This window comes from Scyliorhinus torazame, chromosome 14 (assembly GCF_047496885.1).
Source record: "Scyliorhinus torazame isolate Kashiwa2021f chromosome 14, sScyTor2.1, whole genome shotgun sequence".
NCBI classification, from domain to species: domain Eukaryota; kingdom Metazoa; phylum Chordata; class Chondrichthyes; order Carcharhiniformes; family Scyliorhinidae; genus Scyliorhinus; species Scyliorhinus torazame.
Window position 1 is genome coordinate 25,002,843 of NC_092720.1, and position 23,350 is coordinate 25,026,192.

Consider the following 23,350-nt stretch of genomic DNA (forward strand, 5'->3'; position numbering starts at 1 on the left):
ACGGAGAATCCCGCTCCAGACCTTTAAAGGAAAAGGTCCCCTTATATAGTGAGGGACCTTCTCAGAATCTTCACTTTCCAATTAGTTTCACCACTTTGCCGGCCAAGAAAGGGTGCGCGAAGAATGGCTCCCGCAAAATCTACAACCAGAAACGGTCTGGAGAAAATGAGTATTCGCGGGCCTCATCTCAGTCCGAAAGCTTGGCAAGTTTGTTTAATCTTAACTCGCGAATGTACGGGGATCATCTCCCATTCCATTGCCGTATCTTTCAGGGGAAACTCCATTCATGCGCAAAAAAAAAACAGGTGCTAGGATGACATGGTCACTAAAACGAAGGGCTGAATTGCCTACTTCTGCTTCGAATTCCTACGTTCCAAAAACCTTGACATGTGTTTCGATTCACTGTGGTAATCATTATGGCCGAGCTTCTCTCAATTTTCTTCGGAAATATTAACTCGTCCACAGATGCTGACTGGGCCGCCCCGCAGAGCTTTTCCACCAGTTTCTGCTTTGGTTTCCCATTCTTAGGCATGGGGCTGATAATTGGGGACAGGTTTGTGCTGACCGGCCTGGTCCCACGACAAATGGAATGGAAACTGTTCATTTCACAAGAAATGGGAGTAGGAAAAGAGAAGTGGGAGCAGCATTAGACCCTACGGCCAGTCGAGCCTGCCCCCATTCAACACCATCATGGCTGATCCTGGGCCTCAACTACATTTTACCGCCCGCTCCCCCACTCCCCACACCGTTCCGGTGGGGGTGGGGGGGGGGGGCGGGTATCCACAGACATCTTGTCACCCATTGCCCACGTGCAGCGTTGCCATTCCATTGGTTTCCATCCAAAAATAAGTGTTTTCCCACCTCACATTTGCTTTCAAAAGTGATTTGCATTTGTACTTCACCTACATTTGTCTACACCTCCCGCTGCCTCAGAAAGGCAGACAGCTTGTCAGAGACCCCTCCCACCCAGACTTTGCCCTCTTCCAGACCCTTCCATCAGGCAGAAGATACAGAACGTAGAACATACAGTGCAGAAGGAGGCCATTCGGCCCATCGAGTCTGCACCGACCCACTTAAGCCCTCACTTCCACCCTATCCCTGTAAATCAATAACCTCTGCTAACCTTTATGGACACCAAGGGCAATTTAGCATGGCCAATCCACCTAACCTGCACGTCTTTGGACTGTGGGAGGAAACCGGAGTACCCGGAGGAAACCCATGTCGACACGGGGAGAATGTGCAATCTCCGCACAGACAGTGACCCAGAGGGGAATCGAACCTGGGACCCTGGCGTGGTGCCAGAAGTCTGAAGACCCACACATCCAGACAGAGGAACAGCATCTTCCTCACAACTACTAGACTCCTCAACTACTCTCCCTCGGACTGATCCATTCCCTGTAAGAACACTATTCACGAGCCTTATGCTGCTCTTGCTCATGTATTTGCTTTGTTTGGCCCCTTGTTCCGCAATGTAACCAATCACTATTTGTCGATGTACTCTGTCGATTATTCTTTTTGTCTGTGTACGTACTGCGTGTGTTCCCTTGGCCACAGAAAAATACTTTTCCCTGTACTTCGGTACATGTGACAAGAAATCAAATCAATCAATCAAAGGGAAGGCAATTGAAGAGCTGTGGGGAAAGAGAAGAGGATTAAGAAGCAACGTAGAGCATCTTCACAGAGCCGGCACAAGCAAGATGGGGCGAGTGGCTTCTGTGTGTGTGTGCTATGATTTCCATTCATAAGGGACTTGTTCTGCTGAAGGAAACTATCATTTCTCACAGGAACAAGTCATGACAGGAGCCTGAACCAGAATACTCATCATTACAGGCAAGTGATCAGTGAACAATCAATGACAGAGGGATTAAAAAACAGGTACTTTTACATTATTACCAAGGTTGGGATCTGTGGCCTGTCGCTTCTTAATCTTGGCTTCAGAAATAGCAGCATAATAAGCGCAGGTCATCTTTATCAGCCACGCTCCCCTCAACATCGGCACGGAATATTTAGCCAGATAAGCAAAGGCTTCTTCCTTCTTGCTAAGGATTGGGACCTGCGCAGAAGGAAAACAAAACAAATGTTTATCTGCAATGCGGTTGGTCAAAACTGACCACTGCTGCTCTGAAATACAAGGCCTGTTGAGAAAGGCAGAAACATTGTTTGTCGATCAAGTGTTTAGGGTGAAGGTAAAATACGAGTCCTGAAGAAACTACTGATGTTCATTGTCAATGTTCACAATCAGGGTGCTTTTCCCGACTTATTCTGACAAGCAAGCAAGGAGCAGCCCTGATCGAGAGTGGAGGGGGGGTCCTTGAGCGAGAAGAGGGGGAGGGGCCCTGGGTGAGACAGGAGGGGGCGGGGTCCTGAGCGAGAGAGAGCAGGGGGAGCCCTGAGTGAGGAAGGAGTGGGGAGGGGGGTCTGCCATGAGAGGGACTGGAGAGGGGGAACCCCAAACGAGAGAGGAGTGGGGTGGGGAGGGGGGGCTGCCATGAGAGGGACTGGATGGGGGGAACCCCAAACGAGAGAGGAGTGGGGTGGGGGCCCTGAGTGAGAGAGGAGTGGGGTTGGGCCATGAGAGAGCAAGGGGGAGGGGCCCTGAGCAAGAGTCGAGGGAGAGGGGCTTTGAGCGTAGAGGGGGGTGTCCCCGAGCACGAAAGGGGGGGGTAACCCCCCCCAAAAAAGGAGGCGGCGAAGGGGAGCCCCAAACGAGACAGAAAGAGGGGGAGGCTGTAAACAAGAAAGAAGGGGGAGGCGGTCCCATAACGAGAGAGAAGGTGAGGGGGTCCCGTAACAAGAGAGCAGGCGAGGAGGTCCCAAACAAGAGAGCAGACGAGTGGGACGCCCTAACAACAGAGATGGTTAAGGGGGATGCCCCAAATGTGAAAGGTGAGAGGGGCTCCAAACGAGAGAGAAACAAGGGCAGCACGTTAGCACAGTGGTTAGCACTGCTGCCTCACAGTGCCAGGGATTCCAGGGTCAATCGTGACCTTGGTTGACTATCTGTGAGGTGTCTGCACATTCTCCCCGTGCCTGGGTTTCCTCCGGGTGCCCCGGTTTCCTCCCACAGTCTAAAGATGTGCAGTTGAGGTGGAATGGCCATGCTAACATTGAGTAATTCCAAAGACGTGTAGGTTAGATGGGATTATGGGGTTGAGGGGTTAGAGTGGGGGAGTGCCTAGGTAGGGTGCTGTTGCAGAACGTCGATGGGCTGAATAGCCTCCTACTGCACTGTAGGGTTCCAATGAAATTTGTTCTTCTAAGAGAAGGCAAGGGGTCCAAATGAGAGAGGTGGTGAGGGGGCCAAATGAGAGAGATGGTACAAGAAGAGGACGGAGCAGAAAGGGGAAGGGAGACGTAATCCAAATTAAACGAGTTCCAATTAGAAAAGAAAGTCACTTTCTACATTTTTAAGATATCCATTGTTGCCCTGAACATACTTTACTTTGGAACAAAAATCTTAAAATAATTGTAAACCACATATGTCAGTATTTGCCAGCTCCAATTTAGATAACACACACACACACACTATATGCAAAAGTTAAGCAACATTTTGGAATCCTACCTTTTTGGCTAAAACCGTCAAAGGTTTATTTCCCGCAAGATCCGTGAACCAGATGTGAATTGCACTCTGGGAGCGGGCAGTCACAAGCCAGTAATTATCTTTGGCATTCACCTGAGGTTTCTTCTTCCCTGTGTCTTGAAAAGTGTTGAGTTTAAGTTTCTCCGCCAAGATGCTGCTAAAATAGGCCCCTATCTGTTAAGATAAAGCCAAGAAGGAAGTTAGAGTGGGATGGGAGGGGACAGTGCAGGTGATCGTGTGTCATCACTTTGGACAGCGTCCCATTTGAAACATCTTCCACCACTGGACTGAACCTCACATCAAGAAGAGGGAGATGGGCTGGAAATGATGTTGAAACCACAGTAACCCATGTATTGTTAAACCCTCACAAGTGCAATCTACTTGGATAATCAGTAAGAGTATAAAAGACAAGAGGGGCGATTCTCCGAGCCCCGCGCCGGGCCGGAGAACCGGCACGCGATTCTCCGAGGTGTGGAGAATTGCGCTGGCGCGTTTGGCACGACACGGCCACGGGCCGCGCCGATTCTCCGGCCCGGATGGGCCGAGCAGCCACGCGGATACGACAGAGTCCCACCGGCGCCGTTCACCCCTGGTCGCTGCCGGCGGGAACTCTGCGCGAACGGCCGGGGGCGCCCTGTGGGGGGGGGGGGGGGGGTTCCTTCACCGGGGTGGGGCCTCCAATGGGGTCTGGCCCACAATCGAGGCACACCAATCGGTGGGCCGGCCTCTCTCCCTTCCCATCCCAGGCCTACGTTCCTGCGCTCGGCCCCTGAACACCGACGCCATGTTGAGTCGGGGCCAGCGCACTAAAGAAGTCCCCCGCGCATGCACAGGTTGGCGTGGCCCAACTGCGCATGCGCGGGTTGTCGCGGCGCCCATTTGGCGCCGGGAATGGAGGCTGGAGCGACGTGAACCGCTCCAGCGCCGTCCTGGCCCCCTGTGGGAGACAGAATAGGTCTGCGACGGCGTTCACGACGGTGGAAACACTTGGGCTCCATTTGGGAGAATCGCCCCCATGAAGTGGAAAGTGAACCGTTGTCTACCTCATACGCTGCAGGAAAGGATGTCCCGAAGCGTGGTACATTGGCGAGACCATGCGGACGCTGCGACAACAAATGAACAGACATCGCGCGACTATCACCAGGCAGGAATGTTCCCTTCCAGTCGGGGAACACTTCAGCAATCAAGGGCATTCAGCCTCTGATCTCCGGGTAAGCGTTCTCCAAGGCGGCCTTCAGGACGCGCGACAACACAGAATCACCGAGCAGAAGCTTATAGCCAAGTTCCACACACATGAGTGCGGCCTCAACCGGGACCTGGGATTCATGTCGCATTACATTCATCCCCCACCATCTGGCCTGCGAAATCCTACCAACTGTCCTGGCTTGAGACAATTCACACCTCTTTAACCTGGGGTTACCCCATCTCTGGATCTGTAAAGATTTAATCACCTGCTAATGCTCGCATTCCAAGCATTGTCTGGCATCTTTGAATCTGTCTAGATATATGTTTCTCGAACATACCTCTTCATTCACCTGAGAAAGGAGCAGCGCTCCGAAAGCTAGTGACATCGAAACAAACCTGTTGGACTTTAACCTGGTGTTGTAAGACTTCGTACTGTGCTCACCCCAGTCCAACTCCGGCATCTCCACATCATGGAAAGGTATAGTTCTACACTTGGCCCCTGGTGAACATACCTTCCTCAAACATTCGACTAACTGGCCACTTACTTCATTCATGGTTTATGGGATCTTGGGATGCACAAACTGCCATGGCCTACTTAACAGTCGCTGCGCGACAAAATAGTTATCGCATGTGAAAGGCGTGCAAGGCGGTTATGAGAGACAATGTTACAAATACATGGCTTTCGCTGTCATGTCAATGGGATCCCATGGCAGAGATCCAAGAACGTGGACCTAGAGGGGGCAGGAATGGAAAGACACTGGACATGTATCGCAAACAGCTGTATTACACGTTAAGCACCCTTCATTACAGCGCTTCTCATTTTGGAAGGAATGGAGCAAGATGTCCAACTCCATTTCTCCGACATGCGAGAATATGAACTAGATTGATTCCATTTTGCGTCCTTTCAAAAGAGCTCTGGGAAGGAGGGAATGCTGCCTGCTCAACTGACCTGGGATCGGACCTCAGTTAATTTTTTCAACTTCAGCTTCATATTTCAGGCGGGCTGCTTGGGAACTGTGGGTGTAAGGGAGACAACACTGCTGTACCAAGATTCGGACACAAGAAGGAACTTTTTAAAAATTCCTTCCTGTAGACACTCGTTATTATCTGCCGATCATTAAGAGGTTTTTATTAATTCAACAAAGAGAACTTCTGCATTCCTCTTCCTCGTGACATGCCTGCTGTGGCACTTCTCACTACTCATCTCAAACCCTTTAAATTCATCTGAGCAAACAGGCAGCAGGCACCCAGTCTCATCTGTGACACATGAAAGTGTCAGCCTCGGTCATGTGCTCAAGTCCTTAGTGAGGCTTCAGACTCCAACCAAACTCGGAAGAGACAGAGCTACCCACTCGCACAAATCGACTGCAGAATACTCGGTCACAAGCCGAAAATTGTCATTTAGCAAATTACCATGTCAAAACAAATTGCCACCAATACAGGTCGATGCACTACCAATTCGCGACTGAAAGCGCAAACATTTTGACGTGAAAGGAGTTATATAAATGAAGGCATTATAAAAACCAAAAGGGAAACAATTTTCTTATTATAAAGCTGCAACTTCATCTTGGTAATGCCTGGGGTAAATAGAAAAGGTGAACCGTGACAGCAAACAAGGGCTCAAACTGTTGAAAGACCAATGAAGGATTGATTTCAAACCTTGCGAGGGACTTTCCAAGATGGGAAATGGAAGTAGGAATGCTGGTAGCATACCAGACGGCCAGGTCCAATGAATTAGGATGTTGAGTTCAGGGGACGGATGGTCTTTTTTCTGGACCTAAGACCTAAGGTAGATTAAAAATGAACAACTTCTCTATCTGAGAATCAGAGGTCCCTCAGGACACACTTATGCCATGTATCCGACGCCAAATGTCTTTCCCCCTCCACCCACACCCCCACCCCAGGTTTCCCACCAGGACTGGGTCACCTTTTCCTTAGCCCAGAGGGAGCACTGGTTTGAACATTTCTCCCAGTTTTGGCAGCCTCCCAAAACGGATGTCTGCTCCAAATCCTTTTTGTTTTTTAAATGCAAAACAAAAGAAAACAGATTCCAGAGAGTTTGCACTGAGTGCTGAATTTGGTGCATTTGAGTGCTATAGTGAGAGTTTGGCGACTGAGGGAGTGCTGAATTTGGTGCATTTGAGTGCTATAGTGAGAGTTTGGTGACTGAGGGAGTGCTGAATTTGGTGCATTTGAGTGCTATAGTGAGAGTTTGGTGACTGAGGGAGTTAGGTGAGGAGGGAGTAAGGTGCTCCTTTCATTTTGTTTCCTACATTTCCGCAAAGAGTGAGAAGAGAGCCAGGAGTTTACAGAGAGTGCAGCCGACTGGGAGCAGAGTCGGAGGGCGGAGATCCAGTTGGTCCACAGGGCAGCTATATTCTGTAAGGGAAGAGGGGATGGAGGCTAGGCCAGTTGCATGCTCCTCCTGTAGGATGTGGGTGGTGAGGGATACCACCGGTGTCCCCGCTGACCATACCTGCGGGAAGAGCACCCAACTCCAGCTCCTCAAAGACCGTGTTAGGGAACTGGAGCTGAAGCTGGATGAACTTTGGATCATCCAGGAGGCAGAGGGGGTGATAGAGAAGAGTTACAGGGAGGTAACCACACCCAAGGTACAGGACAAGAATAGCTGGGTTACAGTCAGGGGGAAAAAAACACAGGCAGATAGTGCAGGGATCCCTCGTGGCCGTTCCCCTTCAAAACAAGTATACCGTTTTGGATGCTGTTGGGGGGGGGGGGGCGGGATGATGACCTACCGGGAGAAAGCCCTAGCGGCCAGGTCTCTGACACTGAGTCTGGCTCTGGGGCTCAGAAGGGAAGGGGGGAGAATAGAAAAGCAATAGTTGTAGGAGATTCAATGGTTAGGGGAATAGATAGGAGATTCTGTGGTCGGGAGCAAGACTCCCAGAAGCTATGGTGCCTCCCGGGTGCCAGGGATGTCTCGGATCGTGTCTTCAGGATCCTTAAGGGGGAGGGGGAGCAGCCAGAAGTTGTGGTGCACATTGGTACCAACGACTTAGGTAGGAAAAGGGGTGTGGAGGTAATAAACGGGTTTAGGGAGTTAGGCTGGAAGTTAAAAGCCAGGACAGACAGAGTTGTCATCTCTGGTTTGTTGCCGGTGCCACGTGATAGCGAGGCTAGGAATAGGGGGAGAGTGCAGTTGAACACGTGGCTGCAGGAATGGTGTAGGAGGGAGGGCTTCAGGTATTTGGATAATTGGAGCGCATTCTGGGGAAGGTGGGACCTGTACAAGCAGGACGGGTTGCATCTGAACCAGAGGGGCACCAATATCCTGGGAGGGAGGTTTTCTAGTACTCTTCGGGAGGGTTTAAACTAATTTGGCAGGGGAATGGGAACTGGATTTGTAGTCCAGCAACTAAGGTAGCCGATATTCAGGACGCCAAAGCGTGTAATGAGGCAGTGGGGAAGGGAACACTGACAAAGGAGAGTACTTGCAGGCACGGAGATGGGTTGAAGTGTGTATACTTCAACGCAAGAAGCATCAGAAATAAGGTGGGTGAACTTAAGGCATGGATCGGTACTTGGGACTACGATGTGGTGGCCATCACGGAAACTTGGATAGAAGAGGGGCAGAAATGGTTGTTGGAGGTCCCTGGTTATAGATGTTTCAATAAGATTAGGGAGGGTGGTAAAAGAGGTGGGGGGTGGCATTGTTAATTAGAGATAGTATAACAGCTGCAGAAAGGCAGTTCGAGGAGTATCAGCCTACTGAGGTAGTATGGATTGAAGTCAGAAATAGGAAAGGAGCAGTCACCTTGTTAGGAGTTTTCTATAGGCCCCCCAATAGTAGCAGAGATGTGGAGGAACAGATTGGGAAACAGATTTTGGAAAGGTGCAGAAGTCACAGGGTAGTAGTCATGGGTGACTTTAACTTCCCAAACATTGAGTGGAAACTCTTTAGATCAAATAGTTTGGATGGGGTGGTGTTTGTGCAGTGTGTCCAGGAAGCTTTTCTAACACCGTATGTAGATTGTCCGACCAGAGGAGGGGCAATATTGGATTTAGTACTTGGTAATTAACCAGGGCAAGTGATAGATTTGTTAGTGGGGGAGCATTTTGGAGATAGTAACCACAATTCTGTGACTTTCACTTTAGTAATGGAGAGGGATAGGTGCGTGCAACAAGGCAAGGTTTACAATTGCGGGAAGGGTAAATACGATGTTGTCAGACAAGAATTGAAGTGCATGAGTTGGGAACATAGGCTGTCAGGGAAGGACACAAGTGAAATGTGGAACTTGTTCAAGGAACAGGTACTACGTGTCCTTGATATGTATGTCCCTGTCAGGCAGGGAAGAGATGGTCGAGTGAGGGAACCATGGTTGACAAGAGAGGTTGAAGGACTTGTTAAGAGGAAAAAGGAGACTTATGTAAGGCTGAGGAAACAAGGTTCAGACAGGGCATTGGAGGGATACAAGATAGCCAGGAGGGAACCGAAGAAAGGGATTAGGAGAGCTAAGAGAGGGCATGAACAATCTTTGGCAGGTAGGATCAAGGAAAACCCCAAGGCGCTTTACACATGTGACAAATATGAGAATGGCTAGAGTGAGGGTAGGTCTGATCAAGGACAGTAGCGGGAGATTGTGTATTGAGTCTGAAGAGATAGGAGAGGTCTTGAACGAGTACTTTTCTTCTGTATTTACAGATGATAGGGGCCATATTGTTGGAGAGGACAGTGTGAAACAGACTGGTAAGCTCGAGGAAATACTTGTTAGGAAGGAAGATGTGTTGGGCATTTTGAAAAACTTGAGGATAGACACGTCCCCCGGGCCTGACGGGATATATCCAAGGATTCTATGGGAAGCAAGAGATGAAATTGCAGAGCCGTTGGCAATGATCTTTTCGACCTCACTGTCAACAGGGGTGGTACCAGGGGATTGGAGAGTGGCGAATGTCGTGCCCCTGTTCAACAAAGGGACTAGGGATAACCCTGGGTATTACAGGCCAGTTAGTCTTACTTCGGTGGTAGGCAAAGTCATGGAAAGGGTACTGAAGGATAGGATTTCTGAGCATCTGGAAAGATACTGCTTGATTAGGGATAGTCAGCACAGATTTGTGAGGGGTAGGTCTTGCCTTACAAGTCTTATTGAATTCTTTGAGGAGGTGACCAAGCATGTGGATGAAGGTAAAGCAGTGGATGTAGTGTACATGGATTTTAGTAAGGCATTTGATAAGGTTCCCCATGATAGGCTTATGCAGAATGTAAGGAGGCATGGGATAGTGGGAAATTTGGCCAGTTGGCTAACAAACTGACTAACCGATAGAAGTCCGAGTGGGGTGGTGGATGGGAAATATTCAGCCTGGATCCCAGTTACCAGTGGCGTACCGCAGGGATCAGTTCTGGGTCCTCTGCTGTTTGTGATTTTCATTAATGACTTGGATGAGGGAGTTGAAGGGTGGGTCAGTAAATTTGCAGACGATACGAAGATTGGTGGAGTGGTGGATAGTGAGGAGGGCTGTTGTCGGCTGCAAAGAGACATAGATAGGATGCAGAGCTGGGCTGAGAAGTGGCAGATGGAGTTTAACCCTGAAAAGTGTGAGGTTGTCCATTTTGGAAGGACAAATATGAATGCGGAATACAGGGTTAACGGTAGACTTCTTGGCAATGTGGAGGAGCAGAGAGATCTTCATACATCTTTGAAAGTTGCCACTCAAGTGGATAGAGCTGTGAAGAAGGCCTATGGTGTGCTAGCGTTCATTAACAGAGGGATTGAATTTAAGAGCCGTGAGGTGATGATGCAGCTGTACAAAACATTGGTAAGGCCACATTTGGAGTACTGTGTACAGTTCTGGTCGCCTCATTTTAGGAAGGATGTGGAAGCTTTGGAAAAGGTGCAAAGGAAATTTACCAGGATGTTGCCTGGAATGGAGAGTAGGTCTTACGAGGAAAGGTTGAGGGTGCGAGGCCTTTTCTCATTAGAACGGAGAAGGATGAGGGGCGACTTGATAGAGGTTTATAAGATGATCAGGGGAATAGATAGAGTAGACAGTCAGAGATTTTTTCGCTGGGTGGAACAAACCATTACAAGGGAAGATAAATTTAAGGTGAATAGTGGAAGATATAGGGGGATGTCAGAGGTAGGTTCTTTAACCAGAGAGTAGTGGGGGCATGGAATGCACTGCCTGTGGAAGTAGTTGAGTTGGAAACATTAGGGACCTTCAAGCAGCTATTGGATAGGTACATGGATTACGGTAAAATGATATAGTGTAGATTTATTTGTTCTTAAGGGCAGCACGGGAGCATTGTGGATCGCACAATTACTTCACAGCTCCAGGGTCCCAGGTTCGATTCCGGCTTGGGTCACTGTCTGTGCGGAGTCTGCACATCCTCCCCGTGTGCGCGTGGGTTTCCTCCGGGTGCTCCGGTTTCCTCCCACAGTCCAAAGATGTGCAGGTTAGGTGGATTGGCCATGATTTGCCCTTGTGTCCAAAATTGCCCTTAGTGTTGGGTGGAGGTGTTGACTTTGGGTAGGGTGCTCTTTCCAAAAGCCGGTGCAGACTCAATGGGCCGAATGGCCTCCTTCTGCACTGTAAATTCAATGATAGTCGATGATTAATCTAGGACAAAGGTTCGGCACAACATCGTGGGCCGAAGGGCCTGTTCTGTGCTGTATTTTTCTATGTTCTATGTTCTAGTCTACCATGTTGACGATACCAAAACTGCAAACATTTAACGGCAAGCGATTTATCTGCCTGCCGGAGCTGTAAGGATCTTTGGGTCAGCCGTTCCTGACACCTGTTTCAAGATGGTGGCTCACGCTGACAGTGGATTGAAGTGGAATTGCAACTTAAGAAGCCCCCCATCTTGACCATATTAGAGGCTCTCCAGCATCTTAACGTGGCCAAGGAAGTACATCCCCTGGGTGTCACAGTGACGTTTCTACAAGGAAATATGGGTAGAACAAAGAACAATACAGCACAGGAACAGGCCCTTCAGCCCTCCAAGCCTGTACCAGTCATGATACCACCCTTGGCCAAAACCCTCAGCACTTCCTGGTTTCGCATACCTCTGTATCCATCCTATCTATGTATTTGTCGAGATGCCCTTTGAACGCCGTTAATGAACCTGCTTCTACAACCTCCCCTGGCAGCACGTTCCAGGCACTTGACACCCTCTGTGTAAAAGGCCTGCCTCACACATCTCCTCTAAACTTTGCCCCTAGGACCTTAAACCTATGCTCCCTCGTGATTGACCCCTCCAGCCTGGGAAAGAGTGCCTGCCCATCCACTCTATCCATGCCCCTCAACTTTGGAAATAACAAATTTAAAATATTGCGAATCACCCAACAGATTTGATTCACACGTTTGCTCAGTAAATCGGAATGTCCTTCAATCATTTTCCCTAAACATGTCACACAAAAAAGGAAAAGGTTTTACAAGGTTTAAGAAGAGCCCATGAGGAACAGAATGTGCTGCCATTTGCTTGGTGATGAAATTGCTCATTCATTTGCTAATTCTGGCTTCCTGCAAGTCAATTAGATCTATTTATATTAATAACTTTGCTTTTTTTTTTTACAGATACTGAGAACATAAGAGATAGGAGCATCACAACATACAGCCCATCGAGACTGCTCCGTCATTTACACAATCATGGCTAATCATGGTCCTGAACTCCACTTTCCTGCCTGTTCCCTATAACCTCTTAATCCCTCAGGGACCAAACATCCCTCGATCCCAGTCTTAAATGTCTTCAACGATGGAGCATCCACAACCCGCAGGGGTAGAGATTTCCAAAGGGCTGGTTTAGCACACTGGGTTAAATCGCTGGCTTTTAAAGCAGACCAAGGCAGGCCAGCAGCACGGTTCAATTCCTGTACCAGCCTCCCCGAACAGGTGCCGGAATGTGGCGACTAGGGGCTTTCCACAGGAACTTCATTTGAAGCCTACTTGTGACAATAAGCGATTTTCATTTCAGAGCCACAATCCCCCGAGTGAAGGAATTCCTAATTATCTCAGTCCTGATTGATTGACCCCCTTGTTTTAAGGCTGTGGCCTGTGTGCTCAATTTCCCAGTCAGGGGAAACAACCTCTCCATGTCAATCCTGTCAAACCCCTTCAGAATCTTCTTGTAATCACACTTCTAACAGCAAGATTGTGTATTACTGCAACCAATGCAGATCAGTTTCAGTCTAGGGGCAGCACGGTGGTGCAGTGGTTAGCACTGCTGCCTCACAGCGTCGAGGTCCCAGGTTCGATCCCGGCTCTGGGTCACTGTCCGTGTGGAGTTTGCACATTCTCCCCGTGTTTGAGTGGGTTTCGCCCCCACAACCCACAAATGTGCAGGCTAGGTGGATTATTCACGCTAAATTGCCCTTTAATTAGAAAAAATGAATTGGGTACTCTGAATTTTAAAAAGAAAAAAAAAATCCTCAAGTCGGAAATAAACGGATTTTTAATCAGTAGAAGAATCAAGGGTTATGGGTATAATGCGGGAAAGTGAAGTTGATCATATCAGATCGACCATGATTCTCATTGAATGGCATGGCAAACTCAATGGGCCGAATGGCCTACCTTTGCTCCCACGTCTTATGCTTCACAGATGCATGCATGTTTTTGAATGTTGTTGCAGTAAAGGTCTTGCCAGAGTACTGTTGGGGACAGAGATACAGGGCTTTAACCCAGTGATACCCTAAGTCCCGGTTTTATGTCATTCCACTTTAACATTACATAGGGCTGGTATAGGAACTTAGCATCGGAGATCAGTTTCAGGGACTTCCGGGTGCGGCGATGACCAGCTGAGTCGCACGTTTCGGCAGCTCCCGGTGGAACGGACTTTTGGGCTCTTAATAAGAGCCCCAACGGCAATTTTAACGACTAAAAGCGGCGAACCAGAAGGGAATCCCCCCTGGATACGGATGAAAAAAGGAGAGGAAGGTGGCCGGATTGCAGGAGAAATTCCTAGAGCCATAGTGGTGAGATTCCTCCGTTTTAAGGATAGAGAGATGGTCGTTAGATGGGCAAAGAAAACTCGTTGATCCGCGTATATCAAGACTGGAGTGCGGAGGTGGCGAGAAGGAGGGCGAGCTTTAATCGGGCCAAGGCGGTGCTTCACAAAAAGATGATAAAATTCGGAATGCTGCAACCGGCAAGACTGTGGGTCACATATCAAGGGAGGCACCACTACTTTGAGACGGCGGATGAGGCGTGGGCTTTTATCGTGGAAGAAAAAATTGGAATGAGCGGGTTATTTAATAATAATTTTTAAAAAAGAACGTTTGAAACAAAGTGTTGGGGCGAGTATGGGGGGCGAAGAGGGGGGTAAAAAGGGGGGAAAGAGGAGTTTTATGTTATTAATCCTGCGATGTGGTAACTTTTCTCTCTTCCACAGGAGGTGGTGGGGGGAGGAAAGGAGGTGGAGGAGATGGGGCGTTGGCCATTGGGGGAGGGGCCAAGGGGGAAGCGCGGGCTCGGTTCCCGCGCTATGATAATCATGGCGGGAATAGGGAAGCAGGAAGGAGGGGGCGTCGCACGGTGCGAGCCGAGGTCACGGGGGGGATGACGAGGTCGGCCAGAGTTTGCGGACTTCTGGGAGCAACATGGGGGGTGTAACTACGCTAGTGGGGGATCTAGCGGGGGTGGGTGGGAGGGGGGAATTATTGGGCTACTGCTGCTGGGGAGAGGGGGGAGCTGGTATGGGGTGGGATGGGCGGGGGGGCACCGCCTGGGGGGGACACAGCTGCGTGGGAACCGGGTGAGGAGCTGGAAAAAGGGGATGGCTAATCGACAAGGGGGGGGGTAAAAAGCCCCCCAACCCGGCTGATCACGTGGAACGTGAGAGGGCTGAACGGGCCGATAAAGAGGGCACGGGTACTCGCACACCTTAAGAAACTTAAGGCAGACATGGTTATGTTACAGGAAACGCACTTGAAACTGATAGACCAGGTGAGACTACGCAAAGGTTGGGTGGGGCAGGTGTTCCATTCGGGGCTAGATGCGAAAAACAGGGGGGTGGCTATATTAGTGGGGAATCAGGTAATGTTTGAGGCAAAGACTATAGTGGCGGATAGCGGGGGCAGATACGTGATGGTGAGTGGCAAACTACAGGGGGAGACGGTGGTTTTGGTAAACGTATATGCCCCGAACTGGGATGATGCCAATTTTATGACGCGTATGCTAGGACGCATCCCGGACCTAGAGGTGGGAAAGTTGGTAATGGGGGGAGATTTCAATACGGTGTTGGAACCAGGGCTGGACAGGTCTGGGTCCAGGACTGGAAGGAGGCCGGCAGCAGCCAAGGTGCTTAAAGATTTTATGGAGCAGATGGGAGGAGTAGACCAGTGGAGATTTAGCAGACCTAGGAGTAAGGAGTTTTTGTTTTTCTCCTATGTCCACAAAGTCTATTCGCGGATCGACTTTTTTGTTTTGGGAAGGGCGTAGATCCCGAAGGTGAGGGGAACGGAGTATACGGCTATAGCCATTTCGGATCACGCTCCACATTGGGTGGACTTGGAGATAGGGGAGGAAACAGAAGGGCGCCCACCCTGGAGAATGGACATGGGACTAATGGCAGATGAGGGGGTGTGTCTAAGGGTGAGGGGATGCATTGAAAAGTACTTGGAACTCAATGATAATGGGGAGGTTCAGGTGGGAGTGGTCTGGGAGGCGCTGAAGGCAGTGGTTAGAGGGGAGCTGATATCAATAAGGGCACATAAAGGAAAGCAGGAGAGTAGGGAACGGGAGCAGTTGCTGCAAGAACTTCTGAGGGTGGACAGGCAATATGCGGAGGCACGGGAGGAGGGACTGTACAGGGAAAGGCAAAGGCTACATGTAGAATTTGACTTGCTGACAACGGGTACTGCAGAGGCACAGTGGAGGAAGGCACAGGGTGTACAGTACGAATATGGGGAGAAGGCGAGCAGGTTGCTGGCCCACCAATTGAGGAAAAGGGGAGCAGCGAGGGAAATAGGGGGAGTGAGGGATGAGGAAGGAGAGGTGGAGTGGGGAGCGGAGAGAGTGAATGGAGTGTTCAAGGCATTTTATAAAAAATTATACGAAGCTCAACCCCCGGATGGGAGGGAGAGAATGATGGGCTTTCTGGACCGGCTGGAATTTCCCAAGGTGGAGGAGCAGGAAAGGGTGGGACTGGGAGCACAGATTGAAATAGAGGAAGTAGTGAAAGGAATTAGGAGCATGCAGGCGGGGAAGGCTCCGGGACCAGATGGATTCCCAGTTGAATTTTACAGAAAATATGTGGACTTGCTTGCCCCGCTACTGATGAGGACCTTTAATGAGGCAAAGGAAAGGGGACAGCTGCCCCCGACTACGTCTGAGGCAACGATATCGCTTCTCCTAAAGAAGGAAAAGGACCCGCTGCAATACAGGTCCTATAGACCTATTTCCCTCCTAAATGTAGACGCTAAGATTCTGGCCAAGGTAATGGCAATGAGGATAGAGGATTGTGTCCCAAGGGTGGTCCATGAGGACCAAACTGGGTTTGTGAAGGGGAGACAGCTGAATACGAATATACGGAGGCTGCTAGGGGTAATGATGATGCCCCCACCAGAGGGGGAAGCGGAGATAGTGGTGGCGATGGATGCCGAGAAAGCATTTGATAGAGTGGAGTGGGATTATTTGTGGGAGGTGCTGAGGAGATTTGGTTTTGGAGATGAGTATGTTGGATGGGTGCAGCTGTTGTATAGGGCCCCAGTGGCGAGTGTGGTCACGAATGGACGGGGATCTGCATACTTTCGGCTCCATAGAGGGACAAGGCAGGGATGCCCTCTGTCCCCATTATTGTTTGCACTGGCGATTGAGCCCCTGGCAATAGCACTGAGGGGTTCCAAGAAGTGGAGGGGAGTACTTAGAGGAGGAGAAGAACACCGGGTATCTCTGTATGCGGATGACTTGTTGTTATATGTAGCGGACCCGGCGGAGGGGATGCCAGAGATAATGTGGACACTTCGGGAGTTTGGAGAATTCTCAGGATATAAACTGAACATGGGGAAAAGTGAGTTGTTTGTGGTGCATCCAGGGGAGCAGAGCAGAGAAATAGAGGACTTTCCGCTGAGGAAGGTAACGAGGGACTTTCGTTACTTGGGGATCCAGATAGCCAAGAATTGGGGTACATTGCATAGGTTAAATTTAACGCGATTGGTGGAACAAATGGAGGAGGACTTCAAGAGATGGGACATGGTATCCCTGTCACTGGCAGGGAGGGTGCAGGCGGTTAAAATGGTAGTCCTCCCGAGATTCCTCTTTGTGTTTCAGTGCCTCCCGGTGGTGATCACGAAGGCTTTTTTCAAAAGGATCAAAAAGAGTATCATGAGTTTTGTGTGGGCCGGGAAGACCCCGAGAGTGAGGAAGGGATTGTTACAGCGTAGTAGGGATAGGGGGGGGCTGGCACTACCGAGCCTAAGTGAGGCCGCCAATATCTCAATGGTGAGTAAGTGGATGGGAGAAGAGGAGGGAGCGGCGTGGAAGAGATTGGAGAGGGTATCCTGTAGGGGGACTACAAGCTATGGTGACGGCCCCATTGCCGTTCTCACCGAAGAAATACACCACAAGCCCGGTGGTGGTGGCGACTTTGAAAATTCGGGGACAGTGGAGACGGCATAGGGGAAAGACGGGAGCCTTGGTGGGGTCCCCGATAAGAAATAACCATAGGTTTGCCCCGGGGAGAATGGATGGGGGATTTGGAATATGGCAAAGAGCAGGAGTAACGCAACTGAAAGATCTGTTTGTGGATGGGAAGTTCGCAGGTCTGGGAGCGCTGACCGAGAAATATGGGTTGCCCCAAGGGAATGCATTCCGGTATATGCAACTGAGGGCTTTTGCGAGGCAACAGGTGAGGAAATTCCCGCAGCTCCCGACGCATGAGGTGCAGGACAGAGTGATCTCAAAGAAATGGGTGGGGGACGGTAAGGTGTCAGATATATATAGGGAAATGAGGGACGAGGGGGAGATTATGGTAGATGAGCTGAAAGGGAAATGGGAAGAGGAGCTGGGGGAGGAGATTGAGGACGGGCTGTGGGCGGATGCCCTAAGTAAGGTAAACTCATCGTCCTCGTGTGCCAGGCTAAGCCTGATTCAATTTAAGGTGTTACACAGGGCGCATATGACTGGAGCACGGCTCAGTAAATTTTTTGGGGTAGAGGATAGGTGTGCGAGATGCTCGAGAAGCCCAGCGAATCACACCCACATGTTCTGGTCATGTCCGGCACTACAGGGGTTCTGGGTGGGGGTGACAAAGGTGCTTTCGAAAGTAGTGGGGGTCCAGGTCGAACCAAGCTGGGGGTTGGCTATATTTGGGGTTGCACAAGAGCCGGGAGTGCAGGAGGCGAGAGAGGCCGATGTTTTGGCCTTTGCGTCCCTAGTAGCCCGCGCAGGATACTGTTGATGTGGAAGGAAGCCAAGCCCCCGGGTGTGGAGACCTGGATAAATGACATGGCAGGGTTTATAAAGCTGGAACGGATTAAGTTCGTCCTAAGGGGATCGGCTCAAGGGTTCACCAGGCGGTGGCAACCGTTCGTCGAATACCTCACAGAAAGATAGAGGGAATGGAAAAGAAGAAGGCAGCAGCAGCAGCCCCGGGGGGGGGGGGGGGGGGGGACCAGAAGGACTCTCAGGGTTGTTAATATATATGTATAATATGTATAGGTCGTTGCGATAAATAATTGTATATTGGACTGTTAAATCATATTTTTGGAGAGTGTTTATCTGAGACAAGGCAGTTGCCATTTAGTTTTAGTTATATATTATTTATTCTTTGTTTATAAAACAGGTCATTGTTACTTATACTGTTATATTATTGTGTAAAGGATACACAATGTACTGTGATGGTTGACCAAAAACTTTCAATAAAATATTTTTTTTTTTTTTAAAAAAGGAGATCAGTTTCAGCGCTGTTCCGCACTGAGCTAACGTAACCCGTGACCACGTCAGTCTCAGTCTGGAGCAGCCCATTATGCTTGCCGCTTCCCTTCCTCACCCTCCCACTCGCCAACCCTATCACTCCTCAACCTTCACCCGCTTGCTGCTTCCCTCCCCGGCCCTCACTGCCTCACTCGCTTCTCCCTCTGCCATTCCTTCACTCACAACAATGGGGTAGTTGGAGTCAGTGAGCTCAAGGAATGATGAGCAAGAGCAACAACGAGCAAGAGGCATGTAGAAAGCATAGTCCTTTTGTATTTTTACAATTTATTTTATTTGGAAAGTTATTTTATTTACAGATAAAGGAATCTGGGAATATACAGCATTTAAACTTCAAGGGTGGAGACAGTTTTATTTTTTTTTTTTCCCCGATGGGAAAGGTCCTACAGAAGCTAATTACATCTCTTACATCGGCTGTAATGGGGAAAGCTGATTTGCTTACAGTTGTTCCATTGAAAGTTGTACTTTTCAAAAACACAACTACAACAGTAAGTGAGGAATTACTGTATGTGTTCAAGTCAGAATGTTGTGCCAGGTAAACTTGGAGGTGCTGGCTTTACACCGCTGCCTTCGTTATTCTGGGTGGTGAGAAACACAAATTTAGGAGGTATTGTCTGAGAGACTGTGCACGGAGGAGTGAATGGTCAATGTCGTACAAGGATCTGGCCCATATAGGATTAACGTGGGGCCGAGAACAATACCACCCACGCAGTGGTGTCAGAGAGCACATGACCCGCAATTCAGAGTCAGTCCAGTGTTTGACAGAGCCATGTGTGCAAGCATGCACGAGATAGCTCCCAGCTATACATGTGCATAGTTCTTCTAGTTAATAAATTAATGCAGTTAACCTACTAAAGACTTAATTAAGGCCTACCGAACGGTAGTCAACATATTACAAGAGTTGTTAGGGAAGTGGGTATTTTACAATAGTTATCCGTTGCAACCAAAAACACAGGCAGCAATGCTGTGCAACGGACAAGGGGTGTCGTTTGGGTCAGGGGGATGGGCAATACCGTGTTGGTGTGGGGGCTGTACCATGCGGTGCTTGGGCTGGGTGTTTAAGACAGTTAGTCTGAAGATAGAAGTGTTTATGTTTCTTCTCACTCTTTCAGAGTAACTAGGAGTGTAAAACTGGCAGAACTATCCAAAGCTTGTGATTTAGATCGCTTTGTCGGATGGTTCCCGGCCCAGCACAAATGTCCAGAGGAAGACAGCCCTTCTGGGCCATTGCCGGGTAAACCCTTACGTGGGAACTTCCTCAAGGAATTCCCCGGTGCACCTTTGGGGTACCCCCCCCCCCCCAAATACAATGCTGAGGAGCCATAAGTTGCGGAGCTGGGCTGTCTGTCAGCTTTTTACTTTCGTTTTAGGCTGTTTGCTGCAGGGTGTGTTTTAGTTTTGTTTCCAGTGTTGGAGCTGAAGCCAGACAGAGCAGGTGTACTGCTGATCTCTCTGCCATGAAAAGACTGTCTCTTGATGATTTGGTGAGTTCAGAATTATAAATGTTCTCAGTAGGGAATGTAAGCCTGATGTCTTTCTGTACAAAGGTGTTTTTAAGTCTTATGGATGTTCAAAGGAAAGCTTAAAGGATTACTTAGTGTTGTAGTCTTTGGGGGTTGTATTTGAATTGATGGTTGCTGAGATGTTCACTGTATGTTTTTAAAAGGTTAACTTGACTTCATAGAATTAACATTGTTTTGTTTTAAACAAATACTTTTCCATTTCTGCTGTACCACAGCTGTAGAGCGGGCCGTGTGCTCCCCATACCACAATCTAGTAAAAGTTGTACGTCAGGTAAACTCCATGATACACTTTGGGGTTCTCTAAACCCTGGCCCATAACAAATTGGGGGCTCAAGGGGGATAAAAGTCTATCTATTGGATTGGCTTTGTGAACTTAAAGACCGTGAGGGGTGAGCATATTGTGGTTGCTTTTCAGGTGTGGTATTTTAGTTTAAGTAGGGAGTGTGTTGTGGACAATGACTCTTTCAGAGGCTCAGAAGGTTTGGGGGTGGAGACGGTCACACGCAGTACCTTACGGACAGAGACTAAAAGCAGACTGTTAGGTTTGGCAGAAACATTGCAGTTAACATTACCTGCCAAAATGCGAAAAGATGAGGTAATTATGGCAGTGGCTAAGAATTTAAAGTTGCCTGAGATACAGTCTGACTCATTATAAATGGCAAAGATCCAGTTGCAGATTAAGCAACTTCAACATGAAAAAGAATTAAAGCAGCTTGAATATGCAATGAGAGAAAAAGAAAGAGAAAGATACAGATCAGGGAAAAAGAAAAGGAGAGAGAAGAAAGAAACAAAGAAAGAGATAGAGGGGAAAAGGAAAGAGATAGAGAGGAAAAATAAAAAGAGAGAGAGTTTGAACTTAAGAAAATGGCTATGAAACAGAACAGTCAGTTAAAATAGGCAGACGTAAAGGGAAACGTACAGTTGGAGGATAGTGAGAAAGAGCATCATAGTCAAAGGCTTGGTGGGGATCTATTTAAATATTTCCAAGCATTGCCAAGGTTTGACGAGAAGGAAGTGGAAGCCTTTTTCATTTCATTTGAGAAGGTAGCTAAACAAATGAAATGGCCACAGGATACGTGGGTATTACTGATTCAAACAAAGCTGGTAGGTAGGGCTAGTGGTGTTTGCATCATTACCGGAGGAGGTATCTGGGACATATGAGGAGGTGAAGAAATCCATCTTAGGTGCATATGAACTAGTGCCTGAAGCCTACAGATAAAGGTTTAGAAATTTAAGGAAAGAATTTGGTCAAACATACATGGAGTTTGAAAGGATCAAACAGAGTAATTTTGATGGGTGGATAAGGGCTTTGAAAATAGACCAAACGTATGAAGCTCTCAGAAAAATTCAATTCCTGATGTAGTGAGAACTCATGTGGAAGAGCAGAGGGCTAAAACTGCGAGGTTAGCAGCAGAAATGGCAGATGATTATGAATTAGTTCATAAATCAAAGCTTGCTTTCCGACATCAGTTTCAGCCTATGAGGAATAGAAACTGGGGATATGAGAAATACTCAAGTGGTAAAGGTAAAGGTATCTGATGGAAGATAATAAGGAGAGTGTACCTCAGATTAAAAAAGAAATCCAGGAGGGTGGAAGAGAAATTAAAAGTTTTAAATGTTTTCACTGCAATAAACGAAGCCATGTAAAGTCACAGTGTTGGTGGTTGAAGAAAAGCACTGGGAAGGCTGATGTGGTAAAACAGGATAAGATAGTGGGGTTTGTCAGAGTGGTGAAGGAAAGCCCAAGTGACGCAAAGGAGGTGTAAAAGACTGTACAGCCTGATCAAGAGTTGTCTGATAAGAAGGTGCCAGATCTCTTTAAAGAATTTACTTGTGTGGGTAAAGTTTACTCATGTGTATCAGGAGGAACAGGTAAAGAAGTCACAATTTGAAGAGATATGGGAGCTAGTCAATCTTTAATGGTAAGAGATGAGGTGTTATGTAGTTTGGGAAGAATGTAGCCAGAAAAGGTGGTAATATGTGGAAGTCAGGGTGAGAGGAGTAGTGTTCCATTATATAAGGTAAGGTTGGAAAGTTCAGTGAAGAGTGGTGAAGTGGTAGTAGGAGTAATAGAGAAACTATCTTGTCCAGGAATACAGTTTATCTTGGGTAATGATATAGCTGGATTGCAGGTGGGAGTGATGCCTACTGTGGTGGCTAGGCCAGTGGAAAATCAGACAACTGAAGTGTTGAAGGACGAATATCCTGGGATTTTTCCCGATTGTGTAGTAACAAGGGCGCAAAGTCACAGGTTAAGACAAGAGGAGAAATCAAAGAGTGAAGATGAAGTTGAAGTGCAATTATCAGAATCGATTTTTGATCGGATGGTTGAAAAAGAACAAGAACAGGTGGAGGATGAGGCAGATATTTTTAGTTCAGGAAAATTAGCGGAGTTACAACAGAAAGATGTAGAAATAAAACGGATGTATCAGAAAGCATACACGGAAGAGGAATCTGAGTGTATACCAGAGTGTTATTACCGTAAAAGTAATGTCTTGATGAGAAAATGGAGACCTTTACATATGCAGGCGGATGAAAAGTGGGCAGAAGTTCATCAAGTAGTATTGCTGGTAGGGTATAGAAAGGAGGTGTTGCGAGTTGCACATGAGGTACCAGTGGGAGGTCATTTGGGAATAAGGAAAACTCAAGCTAAAATCCAGAAACATTTTTATTGGCCTGGACTACATAAAGGTGTAATTAAATTTTGTCAATCATGTCACACATGATTTTCACAGTAACTTCATTGAAGCCTACTTGTGACAATAAGCAATTTTTATTTCATTCAGATGTCAAGTGATAGGGAAACCTCAAGCAGTGATAAAACCAGCGCCCTTAATACCCATTCCAGCATTTGAGGAACCTTTTACAAGGGTCCTAATAGATTGCATCGGTCCGCTTCGTAAAACAAAAACTGGGAATCAATATCTTTTGACGATAATGGATGTGTCTACTAGGTTTTCAGAGGCCATTCCAGTACGTAATATTACAGCTAAAAAGATTGTGGAGGAGTTACTTAAATTCTTTACTAGATATGGACTACCCACAGAAATACAATCGGATCAAGGATCAAATTTTACCTCAAGGTTATTCAAAGAAGTTATGGATAGCTTAGGAATAAAACAATTTAAATCAACTGCATACCATCCAGAATTGCAGGGAGCATTAGAAAGGTGGC

General features: G+C 48.1%; 1 protein-coding gene across 3 annotated transcripts in view; it reads right to left on the reverse strand.

The window, feature by feature from the left end:
• Positions 1-23,350, reverse strand: part of LOC140389583 (mediator of RNA polymerase II transcription subunit 12-like protein) — a 731,598-nt gene that overhangs the window by 676,687 nt on the left and 31,561 nt on the right. For all 3 annotated transcript variants that reach the window (XM_072473837.1, XM_072473838.1, XM_072473836.1), the window contains exons 4-5: positions 3,563-3,754; positions 1,894-2,053 (exon numbers count right to left, since the gene is read on the reverse strand). In XM_072473837.1, the coding sequence (XP_072329938.1) occupies positions 1,894-2,053; positions 3,563-3,754 (352 nt within the window). The remainder of the gene's footprint in view (positions 1-1,893; positions 2,054-3,562; positions 3,755-23,350) is intronic.